The following is a 14,173-nucleotide window of genomic DNA, read 5'->3' on the forward strand; positions in this document are numbered from 1 at the left end:
CTACTCAAGCCCTCCTCGCAAGAGTCTCTTCTTATCTGGTAACAGCCTGGTGAACCTTCTTTGGACTTCCAATGTCAGCATATCTTTCCAGAGATAAGGGGCCCAAAACTACTCACGGTATATCAGCTGTGGTCTGACTCATGCCGCATGTAATTTTAACAAAACCTCCCTATTTTTATACTCCAATTCCTTTGAAATGAAGCTCAACATTCCATTCTTTATTGCCACTTGAACTTGGATGCTGGCCTTGTGTGATTCAAGGATAGGATGCCCAAATCCATCCATTCTTTAGTTTCTGCAGTTTTTCTCCATTTAAATAATATTCAGTTCCCCTAATCTTCCTAGCCAAAGTGCGTAACCTAATATTTTCCACATTATATTCCATCTAACAAGTTGTTGCCCACTCACTTAACCTGTTTGCACCCCGCTGCAGACTCTTTGTGTCATCCTCACCATTTGCCTTCCAAGCTGTTTTTGTGTCATCGATAAGCTTGGCTATACTGCATTCACTTTCCCAATCTAAGTCATTAATATGTAGAGTAATGAATTTTGACCCCAGCACTAATATCTGTGGCATTCAACTAATTACAAGATATTATGTTGAAAATGCCCCCATTATTCCCATCTTTGCCTTATATCAATCAGTTAACCAATGCTATATCTCCAATTCATGCTATATCTCCAATACCATGGGCTCTTGTCTAATTTAGGAGGCTAATGTGTGGTATTTTATCAAAAACCATCTGAAATTCAAATATATAATAACGAAATGTATAATATAAATAAATTCAACTAGAAGTCTAGTAAATTTGTCAAGCATAATTTTCCATTCATGAAGCAATGCTGACTCTGCTTATCATATTTCTAAATGCTCTGCTATGACAATCTTTATCATGAACTTCAACATTTTCCTATTAAGCTAACTTGCCTGAAGTTATTTCCTTCCATTTCTAAATACAAGTGTTGCATTGACAGTTTTCCAAGCTACTAGGACTTTTTCAGAATCTAAAGGTTACTGGAATATTATATCCAGTGCATCCACAATCTCTGTAGCTACTTCCTTTAATATTCTAACATACATACCTTCACTTTCAGGGGATGTATAAGCCTTTAGCCCCATTATTTTCCCTAGCACCTTTCCCCTAATGATAGTCATTGTATATATTTCCTCTCCTTTTGATTCTTGACTATTTCGTAATTTTGGAATACTACCAATATTTTCTACTGTGAAAACTGATGCAAAGTATTTATCAATTCATTTGCTATTTGCCGGTTCCTAATTATTATTTCCTACTCTCATTCTTCAGAGGGGACCTATGTTTATTTTGGTTTATCTCTTCATTTTTATATATTTAAAGAAGCTCTTGCTATCCACCTTGATATTTCTTGAATGTTTACCCTCAAAGTTTATATTCTCCTTCTTTATTCATTTTTGATATTTTTTTGTTGGCTTTTAAAACTTTCTGATTCCGCTCTCACACTCGCAACTGTAAAGGCCAAAGCTCCTAAATGTTACAAGACAAAAACAGCTGAATGGAGAGAAGGGTACAGATCATCATGATCTAATTGAAGAATACAATAAGATTGAGGAGCTGAATGGCTCTGTCTTATTCCTATGTTCCTAGATTACTTGATCCATTGCTGTTAAGTAATCTAGGACCATAGGTTTATGTGCAAATTGGCTGCAGTGTTTCCTCATTAAATTACTTCAAAAGTATTTAATTGGCTGTAAAGCACACGAGGACATTTTAAAGCCATGAAAAATTACCGTATATTTGCACGTTCTTCACTCTTTTAGTATTCCTCAACTGAAATACAATTATTGGCAAGATATAACAATTTGTAAGCAAGGATTTCCAGAAACTTATGTCATACTGTGCACAAACTCTTCACACTCACTACTGTGGTTTACTTAACTAACATGAAAATTGAAATAGCATTTTAATACCACACAGCAGAACTCTTCACGTGGATACAATTTTTGTTTCTAAAAAGCTAGGCCTTATGTTGTCTGATCAGTGATATGCAATCAGTGGTAGAACTTAGCACTGCCAGTTCCAAAAGCAGAACTAATAATTCGGTGACCTGTAATGATGTTGGTAGAAACAGTGAGTTGTGTTGCTATAAGTGTGTGCAAGCTGCCCTTAGTGCTCACTTGTAGAGCATAGCTTTGGCCCTTTGTGTTCAGAATTTGGGCAAGGAATATGCATCAGTTTCTAACCGTCAGGAAGAGCATGAAAATGGTAAAAAAAAATGCTACTTTAGCAGCAATATATTTAAACTTCAGAAAAACAATCAGTAGTTGTATTGGCAAGCCTCAATTTATTCCCAAAGATGTTTCATCTCTTATTGCAGTTAACCAGAGGCCTTAACATGGTATATCAGTTATTTCAACTGCAGCAATCCAATACACCTTCAGCAAAGGATGTATTTCCTAAAAGACTGCCCTTTCTTACACTAGTTACTTGGTAGATACTAAAATAAATGCTGCTGGTAGTAGGGGCTTAATGTCAAAGAGGAGATCCCAACAGTGCCCAACAAGAGCAGACTCCAGTGTCAGGCACTGGCCAATGACTGAAGGAGGTGCAGACAACAAATATCTCTGTGAGCAAACAAGAGCCAGACACAGAGTTAAAGATATCACAAGAGGCAGGGCAAGAAACAGCAAACAATATTAAAGAGAAAAGGAAATTTTGAAATGGTGTTGAACATTAAGCAATTCAAATGGATTAAACCTAGGTCAAAACTTTCCCGTATACAGTCAAGAAGTACAATGAAGCTACTTTGACCATTTTCTTACCACAAAAGAGTGAAGACTTCCATTGCCTTTTTAGCACATAGCCTGGAAGTGAATTAGTTTTGTAGCATTTGAACATGTTGCTTAATCCTGAGATTAATTTCCTTGTCCACACTAATCCACCAGAAAGACAGGCTTCTACCATTTTGGAACATTATTAGTAAGGCTCGACTATTTTCATTCGTCTCAGGACTTGATGTTTCAAAGGATGAAAGATATTTGAACTAATCTATCAAGCAAATTGGCATCAGGAATACAGTGGGCAAACGGCAGTTGGATAGCGAAGAGATACAATGGGAAAAATTTGCTGTTTCCATATCCTTAGGTTTCCTTACATTTTCCTGCATATAACGGATAACCAACTAAACATATTAAGCAGAACAGTATCCAGGAGCCATCTAACCACTACACAAGGGTATGGCTCTATTAGTGACTCTCTTAAACACTCACCGGAAACATAGCTGCTTCTAAAAGTGATGTGGTAATTACTTCTTACCTGGCAAATTTAAATTATAAACTAGATTACCCTTCAAATCTCCATTCCCTTTTTAAAAATATAAATAGACATAGATCTCTAATATCTAAAGTTCAATTCAAGGTAAACCAGATGACTTTTTCATTCTACTTTAAAATCTGTTCCAGATGATGCTGCCCTTCCCAACCCTGTTGCCTTCAGTACACGGCCATAACTGCAACACTGACTGTAGAGGAATGAATAAAATTATCAGCAGTTACATCACAACCTCGTATTGCAGTGAGTCAAGACACATTTGTGTTCTGTCTAATTATAAATCTACATTGTTTCATACACCATAAGTAGACTTCGGATATAATATTATTCGTTTGAAAATCTTTTAGAACCATTGAGAGTTTTACATGAAAAAGTGTAGCCTACATCAAAGAAATCAAACTATACTTGAGTATTATAGAATCATAGAGATGTACAGCATGGAAACAGACCCTTCGGTCCAACCTGTGCATGCCAACCAGATATCCCAACACAATCTAGTCCCACCTGCCAGCACCCGGCCCATATCCTTCCAAACCCTTCCTATTCATATACCCATCCAAATGCCTTTTAAATGTTGCAATTGTACTAGCGTCCACCACTTCCTTGGGCAGCTCATTCCATACACGTACCACCCTCTGCATGAAAAGGTTGCCCCTTAGGTCTCTTTTATATCTTTCCCCTCTCACCCTAAACCTATGCCCTCTAGTTCTGGACTCTCCCACCCCAGGGAAAAGACTTTGTCTATTAAACTATCCATGCCCCTCATGATTTTGTAAACCTCTATAAGGTCACCTCTCAGCCTCCAACACTCCAGGGAAAACAGCCCCAGCCTGTTCAGCCTCTCCCTATAGCTCAAATCCTCCAATCCTGGCAACATCATTGTAAATCTTTTCGGAACCCTTTCAAATTTCACAATATCTTTCCGAGAGGAAGGAGACCAAAACTGCATGCAATAGTCCAATAGTGGCCTAACCAATGTCCTGTACAGCCACAACATGACCTCCCAACTCCTGTACTCAATACTCTGACCAATAAAAGAAAGCATACCCAATGCCTTCTTCACTATCCTATCTACCTGCGACTCCACTTTCAAGAAGCTATGAACCTGCACTCCAAGGTCTCTTTGTTCAGCAACTGTCCCAAGAACCTTACCATTAAGTGTCTAAAGTCCTGCTAAGATTTGCTTTCCCAAGATGCAGCACCTCACATTTATTTAAATTCACTCCATCTGCCATTTCTCAGCCCATCGGCCCATCTGATCAAGATTCCATTGTAAAATGAGATAACCTTCTTCACTGTTTGTAAATATTATGGTAGCAAACATTGCAGCTATCCTATTGGTGAAGGTCAAGTACAGTTATTTCCAGATGTCAATTCACTTCAAGTCAGCTAGTTCGGTAATCAAAAGCACCAGTATTGGGGAAGCAGAGACCTATTTTGCTGGGAAGGGCTCAATCTGCATCATCCTGGGGTCCAAAGTACGAGTGAATCACATACTGGGGCTGTGAATAGGATTTTAAACTAAATGCGGGGATATCTGTTGATTGGAAAATTATGGAAGTGGTGAGGTCTCAGGAGCAGTTACTAAGTTTACAGAATAAATAATAGGACAGACTGTACTGAAAGGGTCAGGAATCTAACTTTAGGCACAGCAGATAAGGGGACAAACCTGAGAAGAGGGACAGGCAATACAGGACTGAAGGTGCAGTATATGGAACAAGGTAAATGAGCTTGTAACGCAGATTGTATTGGCAGATACAATGTTTGGGAATCACAGAGACGTGACTGTTAGGGGATCAGGGCTGGGAATTAATTATCAGAGGAGGCACATCCTATCAAAGGACAGGCAGACGGGCAGAGGGCAAAGGTTGCCTTGGTAATAAAAATTTTAATTAAATTAATATCAAGAAGTGATACAGCATTAGAAAGTGGAGAATCTGTGTAGGTAGAGCTGAGGATCTGCAAAGATAAAAAAACACCCTGACTGGAATTATGCACACGCCTCCTAGCAGGATGTGGGAAAGAAAATAAGTCAGGATGTAGAAAACGCATGTAAGAAAGGTAATATTACTATAATCAGAGGGGTCTCCAATATGAAGATGGAATGGGAAAATAAGGTTGGTAGCAGATCGCAAGAAAAGGAATTTGTGGAATGTCTGCAGATGATTTTGTGGAGCAGCTTGTTGTAGAGCCCACTAGGGAACAGACAATTCTGGATTTAGTGATCTGTAATGAAGCATACATGAATAGCGAGCTTAAGGTGAAGGAATCCCCAGGGGGCAATCACCATAAATGATAGAATTCACTCTGCAGTTTGGGAAGGAGAAGCTGGAATCAGGTGTAACAGTATTACAATTCAATAAAGATAACTACAAAGACATGAGGGAGGAGCTGACCAGCACTGATGGGAACAGAAGCCTAGCAGGAAAGATGAGCAAACGGCAATCACAGGAGTTTCTGAGGTTAATCCAGGAGGGACAGCAGAAACCATCCCAAGGAAGAAGAAACACACTAAGAGCTGGATGAGGCAACCACAGGTGACAAGGGTAGTCAGCGATAGCATAAAATCAAAAGGAAAATCCTACAACATGGTGAAGATTAGTAGGAAGCCAGAGGATTGAGAATGTAAAAACCAGCAATGGATAAAAAAGCTATGGGGCGGGGGGGTGAAATATCAGAGTAATTAGCTAGTAATGTAAGAAAAGATTGCAAGTGAGGTCATAGGTTCGTTCGCTAAGCTGGTGTTTTTCAGCAGACATTTTGTCGCCTCGCTAGGTGACTTTGTCAGTGCGTCTACGATAAAGTGTTGATGGTCTATCCCACCTAGTATTATGCGTCTCTGTTTTTTGATACTTCTGGTTCTGTATGAGTGGTTTGTATTTGGGGTCCAGTTCAATGTTTTTATTGACTGAGTTCCGGTTGGAATGCCAGGCTTCAAGAAATTTTCTCGGGTAACTCTGTTTTGCCTGTGCCATTGGTGTATCATTGATTAGACTGTAAACTTGCCCATTGAATGTAAAGTGTGTAGTGAGACATAAGTCCAGACCACCAAGACTTTATCAAAGACGTGCTGACAATGTCACCGAGCGAGGCGACATAATGTCTGCAGAAAAACACACCAGTTGGCGATCAAGCCTACAGCCTCAGCCACAACCTAAGCTACAAACCTCTTAGCAACTCTAAAGATTGCAAGTGTTATGTTAAATATCTAAAAGGTAAATGAGAGGCAAGAGTGGACATTGAACTACTGTAAAATGAGGCTTGTGAAGTAGTAATGGGGAACAAAGAAATGACGGAGAGGCGAATAGGTACTTTACATTAGTTTTCACACTGGAAGACACCAGCAGCATACTAGCACTTCAAGAGAGTCAGGGGCAGAGGTGAGTCTAGTAACAATTACTCAGGAGATGGTTGCTGGGGAATCTGAAAGGTCTGCACACTCTGAACACCTGGAGCAGATGGACTAAACCTAAGAGTTCAGGAAATATCTGAGGAGATTATGGATGCATTGGCGGTGATCTTTCAACAATCATTGGAGTCAGGGAATATCTCAGAGGCCTGGAAAATGAATCATTGATAAGATTTTAGAATTCATTATTAATGATGAGATTGCAGAGCACTTGAAAGTTCATGTAAGATATGCCTTGAGTCAGCACAGCTTTGTCAATGGGAGGTTACAGAGTCGAAAATGTACAGCACAGAAACAGATCCTTCAGGTCCAACTGGTCCATGCTGACCAGATATCCTAAATTAATCTAGTCCCATTTGCCAGCACTTGGCCCATATCCCTCTAAACTCTTCCTATTCATATACCTATCCAGGTGCCTTTTAAATGTTGTAATTGCACCAGCCTCTTACACTTCCTCTGGCAGCTCATTCCATTCCATACATGCATCACCCTCTGTGTGAAAAAGTTGCCCCTTTAGATCCTTTTTAAATCTTTCCCCTCTTACCCAAAAATGTTTCCCTCTAGTTCTGGACCACCTCCCACGCCCCCACCCCCCCACTCAACCTCAGGGAAAAGACTTGTCTATTTACCCTAACCAGGCCCCTGATGATTTTATAAACCTCTATGTGGTCACCCCTCAGCCTCCGATGCTCCAGGGAAAACAGCCTCAGCCTATTCAGCCTCTCCCTCTAGCTTAACCCTGGCAATATCCTTGTTGATCTTTTCTAAACCCTTTCAAGTTTCACAATATTCTTCCTATAGGAGGAAGACTAGAATGGCACACAATATTCCAAAAATGGCCTAACCAATGTCCCATACAGCCCTCAACATGACCTCCCAACTCCTATACTCAATTCTCTGACCAATAAAGTTAAAAATCACACAACACCTGGTTATAGTCCAACAGGTTTATTTGCAAGCACTAGCTTTCTGAGTCCTGCTCCTTCATCAGGTAGCTGTGGAGCAGAACCATAAGATACAGAATTTAAAGCAAAAGATTACAGTGTCATATAATATTTTAAGAGGACAAGAATACAAGAGCAGAAATGTACTGCTGAGACTGTATGTGGCTCCGGTCAGATGACATTTGGAATACTGTCAGCAGGTTTAGTCCCCGCATCTAAGGAAAGATGTGCTGGCCTTAGAGGGGGTCCAGAGGAGGTTTACAACAATTATCCTGAGGATGAAGAGTTTGTCATATGATGAGTGGGTCTGTACTCACTGTAGCTTAGGAGGATAAGAGTTGGGGGGTGGGTGGGGGGTTCTTATTGAAACATACAGAATATTAATGGCCTGTATACAGTGGTTATAGAGAAGATTTGTCCACTATTAGAAGAGACTAAGTTCCGAGGGTACAGCCTCAGAGTGAAGAGATGGCACTTTAAAACTGAGGCGAAGAGAAATTTCTTCTGCCAGAGGGTGGAACCTCAATGCCACCATGGGTTGTGGAGGCCAAGTCATAGAGTGTATGTAAGACAGAAATAAGACAGAAATAGATAGGTCTTTGATTGGTAAGGCAATCAAGGCTCACAGAGAGAAGGCAGAGGAATGGAACTGAGAAACATATCAGCCATGATTGAATGGTGGAACAGATTGGATAGGCCGAATAACCTAATTCTGCTCCAATATTTTATAATCTTTAATGTTGCAATGAAAGATGAACTACATCTTTTAACAAACATAGCATCTTTTACCAAACACAGGAAGATATCAATGCATTCACATCAGTTATCATATGAAACAGAATCATAGAATGGTTCTAGCACAAGAGACATTTGGCCCATCAATTCAGTGTTAGGTCTCCGCAAAGGCAGCTCACCTTGTATCACTCCCTTTTCTTTCCCAACTACCCTACAATTTTCTGCCTTCAGATGATTATCCACTTCCTTTTTAAAAGCCACAATTGAATCTGCCTCCACCATATTCTTCGGCAATGCATTCCAGATCCTAACCATTCTCTGCACACAGAAATTCTTCATCTTGCCATCGTTTCCTTTACTAATCACTTTAAATTAGTGTCCTCTGGTTCTTAATCTGTTTACCAGCAGGAACAGATCCTTCCTTTCTATTGCTACACTATTAATCTAGAAACTCAATTAATGTTCTGGAGACGGGAGTTCGAATCCTGCCACAGTAGATGGTGGCATTTGAATTCAATTTTTAAAAGTCTGGAATTAAGAATCTACTGATGACCAAGAGATTATGCTAATATCCTCCAGGGAAGGAAATTTGCCATCCTCACCTAATTCACCCTCATCCTTATGTGACTCCAGAACCACAGCAATTTGGTTGACTCTCAACTGCCCTCTGAAATGGCCTAGCAAACCACTCAGTTCAAAGACAGGCATGGACTGACAATAAATCCTGACGAGTCAGCGACACCCATGACTCATGACAGAATTTTTAAAAATCAAAATTAAAAATCTCTTCTCAATCTCTTCTCCAATAGCACAGCCCAGACTTCACAATCTACACACACAAACAAAACTTCTCATTCTTGCAACCATTCTTGTAAATTATTTCGGTCTCCTTTTTAATTCCTTTGCATTCTTACTAAAACATGGTGCCTAGAGTTTGCTACAATAATCCAGATGAGACCAAACCAGTGTTTAATGCAACTTCATCAAAATTCCATGGTTTTTGTGTTCTATTTAGAAAAATCAGACACTTTATTAATAGTACTCTTAATGTACGCTGCCACGTTCAATGACTTGTTTATCTAAACCCTGAGTCCTCTTGCCACTCCACCAACTTTAGAATTGTATCCTTTATTTTTTTCAATTCCTCTCTCTTTCTTCCAAAAAGAATCAGTTCACAATTTTCTCCATTGAATTTCATCTGCTACCAGCTTGCTTATTCTACAAGCCAGTCTGTACCTTTTTATGGTTTAAACCTAGTCTCCTCACAGTTCACAATACATGGTTCACAAATTTTGGAACTGTGCCCTATACACTAAAGTCTAATTCATTATCACATATAAAGAAAAGCAAACTTGATCCTGGGGAAGCCCAATGTGAAGTTATCATCCCCTGCCCACCATCCCCCACAATTACTCTTTTTCTTTATTCTTTCATGGGATAAAAGGTGTTGCTGGCAAGCATGTTGCCAACCCTAACAGCTCTTTTTTTCTTCTTTTTTTTTCTTTTTTTTATCTTTTTCTTTTTTTTTTCTTTTGTTCTTTTTTCACAACTCCAGGGTGTCGGTGGACACCGCGTGCTCCTTCTCCAAGGACACCCGCCCTAACAGCTCTTGAATTAAATAGCTTTCTAGGCCACTTCAGAGATCAATTAAGAGTCAACCAATTGCTGTGGATCTGGAATCACATGTAGGCTCAATCAGGTAAGGATGGTAGGTTTCCTTCAAATTAGTGAACGAGATGGGTGTTTACAATAATCAATGTCAGCATCACCAAGACTACCTGGATATTCCAGCTTGATTAATTGGTATTAAATACCACCAGCTGCCACTGTGGGATTTGAATCCATGTAACCATAGCATTATCGTGGGCATCTGGAAGACTTATCCAGTAATATATGCACTGTACCAGTACTCTCCTGGTCACATATATACAATGATTATAGTAATGTAACACCAGAACATTAGAATGATTAGTGTGCGAAAAGCAATAACTATGGAATACTTTGGAGTAACTGTTAGATAATTTTCTAAACATACTAACCTGTCGGTATGTTCCATCCAGTAAAGTATCCAGGTTGCGTAGAGGTGTAGGAGTTTTGTCTTTGAAATGTGTTAAAAGTCGGCGTTGAATAGCTCTGTACTGCACAGCCCTTTCTGAAAGAAGCTCCTTATACTTTTCAGCATTTATCCGCAACTACAAAAATAACAGAGAGGACCTCACTCTGGTCTGTTTTTTCAAACATAAAATTATAAACTGCTCTTTGAGCTGAGTACATTTGCACAGAATAGAAAATAAAATTAATCTATGACATTATCTCACTATGATAGCAATATAATTAATGTTAAGCTAAGACAAACAGACCTCAAAATGTCGATCGATTAGTTGAAAGTATTCCTGCAAAGGAAGAGGTCCGGGGAACATGCACCTGAAGTCTTTGGCTTCTTCCCTCACAAAATATTCTTCTAAACGCTGAATAAGTTCTTTTGTTATTAGCCAGAGGTCTTCAAATTGATCACATTGGATTCTGTACCGGCCTAAAATGTTGAATTAAAATACATAAAATGTTTCTTCCTGCAAACTCATTTGAACGGAAAGAGAATTGCAAAGGTTTTCAGAGTCACTTTTACTACATTACAGACTACAAATTTTATTTGTCACTGATATATAATGTTCCTTGGAGTTCAAATATATTCCTAATTGTGCTGCAATTCTTAAAGGCAGTAATATTTTTAAACATTTATGTTATTTATCATCGTCATGTTCATTATAGGTCCAAAATTTCCTTTAGAAAATGTCGTAATAAGAAGTGGCATTGTATAATTATCAGTATGTAATAATTCATCTTTAATACTTTTCTAAAGAATATAATTGAGTAAGTGTAAGATTGTAACTTCACTTCTAAAACCATGTAACAAACCAATTCAAGAAAACTTATTTTCTTCTCTGCTTCAACCCAACAGATCGCCATTTGCAATCATTTGATGGATCTTAAGATAATGTAATCACGCTCAACTTACAAAGGAAAGCCTGGCAACACTCAGAAGAGAATCAGAGCTCGGAAACACTCTTGCCTGGAATATTCATGAGTACTGGAAAAACTGAAGGAACTAAAATCAGACAAATGCCAAGCACCTGATGGCCTTTATCCTCAGGTCCTGCAGTTAGAGTGGAGCTATCAGTTATGAATTTCCAGCATTCCCTAAATTCTACTACAATCCCAGCAGATTGGAAGTTAACCAATGTAACACTGCTATTCAATAAAGGAGGGAGAAAAAAGTTGGTTAACTTGACATTGGCAATTGGGAAAATGCTAGAATCCATAATTAAGGAAGTCTTAACAATGTGCTAAGAAAATTATAATCTGATCTAGTACAATCAACATGGTTGTATGCAAGGGAAGTCATTGGAAAATTTATTAGAGTTTATTTTTGAGAATGTAACTAGTAGATGTCACATAATTGAACTTCCAAGAAGTATTTGAGGCAGTGTGAATGCAAAGATCACTTTTTTTGAACTGTGGACTAAAAATGGGAATACATATTGCTTTAAACTGTGGAAACCGTGTAAGAAGTTACTTGTTCTAAAGCAAATTACTGGAGTATATTATAAATTATACATGTAAAGTTGCCTTAATGCAGCAGTGAGGGGGGAAATCAGAAAATTCTGCATCACTTATGTTCAAGGCAATTCTGCCCAGAGACTGTCTTTTGATTGGCTTTTCAAATACCCACTTCAGTTTAAAAAAAGCGGGAAGAGCAGATTATTATCTGAATCACTATAAATTGAGAGAGGAAATGTGCAATGAATTCTGGGTGTCCTTGTACATCAGTCACTGAAGGTAAGCATGCAGGTGGTAAAGATGGCAGATGAATGTTGGTGTTCATAGCAAGAGGATTTCATACTAGAGCAGGGATATCTTGCTGTAATTATACAAGACATTGTTGAGATTACAACTGGAATATTGTGCGCCGTTTTGGTCTTGTTATCTGAGGAAGGATGTTCTTGCTATGGAGGGAGTGGAGTCAAGATTTTCCAGATTGATTACTGTAAAGGCAGGGCTGATGTATCGGGAGAGTTTGAATCAGTTAGGATTAAGTTTGCTAGAGTTCAGATGAATGAGGGGGAATCTCATAGAATCCTAACAGGACTGGACAGGATATGTGCAAGAAGAATTCTCCTGATGGGGAGGTTGTCCAGAACCAAGAGTCACAGTCGAAGGATACAGGGTAAAATGTGAAAGGAGAATTTTTTTCTCTCAGAGTGGTGAGCCACTGGAATACATTACCACAGAAAGCAGTCAAGCTCAAAACATTGTACAGTTTCAAGGAGTTGAACATAGCACTTAGGGCTAAAGGGATCAATTAATATGGGGTGAAGTCAGGAAGAGGCTATTGAGTTGGATGATCAGCCAAGATCATAATGAATGGCAGAGCTGACTCGAACGATCGAATAGCTTATATCTGCTCCTGATTCTCTATGTTTCTGATACAGTAGAAACATCTAGCTTCCATGGAGAAAGCATCCATTAGTCTTTCTCTCTCTTCTGTATAGAGAACTAAAAGAAAATCCCAAGTGGCCAGCTACTGTCCATCAACTTTCCCCTGGAAGCTGTTTTTCTTCTGCAAATTATGTGAAAAGAGGAAAGGGAAAACAACCTATCGAGATACAACCTATACTGACCTCTCAACCAGTAAATGAAATACTGAGAATCTATATACACACAGTCTCATACTATAAGCAAAAAGTCAGAAGCAATTGAAAGGAACAGAAAGAAAACAACTCATCAACATCCACATTCTGAACTAGTGCTATCAAGCAGTTTTATCCCTGGCTTTGTTTTGTTCACCCACAATATTCATGCTTGCCTGTGTTTGTGGTCTGTCCATATGTGAATGGGAATTTTTAAAAGGGATAACATTAATGTTCTCAGTAATACATTAGCAATTCACCTTGTCTACATTTTACTGATGGTTAAAATCACAGTTGATTACAATAAATAGTTATTTTTTTGTGGAAAAAAAACATGTCCTTTAATTTAACCTAAATTAGACAGTTCAGTAGAATTGGACCATTTGGTGATCTAATCAAATTTTCACATTTGTGACAACTCCATGAACATGGGGCTTGATTTCTAGTGCTTTTTTCCAATGAGTCCTGACACCATACAAAACATTAATGTGTAACATAGGACTCATCAAATTAGGGATAACAGGAAGATTATGTGTAAGGTTATGAGTGATATTCCAACCAGTTGCTGTAACTAATGGAGTAACACGAGGATCAATGAGCCTCAGCTATTTACAACATGTAAGAATGACTTAAATGAAGAAAGTGAGAGTGGTGTATCCAAATTTTTTGCCAATACAAAACTGGGTGGAAATGAGAGAGAAGACACAAAGTGACTGCAAAAAGAATTCAGGTTAGAAAATTGGCAAACAAAGTGGCAGATGGAGGATAATGTACAGAACGACGATGTTATTCACTTTCATCCAAACAGTAAAAGAATACTTTTCATAGGCATGAAACTTTGAAATGTTGATTCTCAGACAGACTTGGGTTCACTCATACAAGGAACACAGGTACATAAAGTAATAGTTTATGCAATTGGTATTTAGGGTCTCCGTGCAAAAGGTTTGAATTTCAAGAATAAAAAGTGCAGCAATTGTACAAGGCTTTGGTATTACTGGAACACTAGGAGTAGAATGTCAGAGCAGGCTTGAAGAACCAGATGGCCAATAACTGGTCCTTTTTTATATACTCTTACGTAAATATAATAGC

General features: G+C 38.7%; 1 protein-coding gene across 5 annotated transcripts in view; it reads right to left on the reverse strand.

Annotated features, from left to right (window-relative positions):
• Positions 1-14,173, reverse strand: part of bbs9 (Bardet-Biedl syndrome 9) — a 546,582-nt gene that overhangs the window by 390,444 nt on the left and 141,965 nt on the right. For all 5 annotated transcript variants that reach the window (XM_072571014.1, XM_072571013.1, XM_072571017.1 and 2 more), the window contains 2 exons: positions 10,757-10,929; positions 10,436-10,588 (listed from right to left, as the gene is read on the reverse strand). In XM_072571014.1, the coding sequence (XP_072427115.1) occupies positions 10,436-10,588; positions 10,757-10,929 (326 nt within the window). The remainder of the gene's footprint in view (positions 1-10,435; positions 10,589-10,756; positions 10,930-14,173) is intronic.

The sequence above is a fragment of the Chiloscyllium punctatum genome, chromosome 5, assembly GCF_047496795.1.
Source record: "Chiloscyllium punctatum isolate Juve2018m chromosome 5, sChiPun1.3, whole genome shotgun sequence".
In the NCBI taxonomy this organism is placed as follows: Eukaryota; Metazoa; Chordata; class Chondrichthyes; order Orectolobiformes; family Hemiscylliidae; genus Chiloscyllium; species Chiloscyllium punctatum.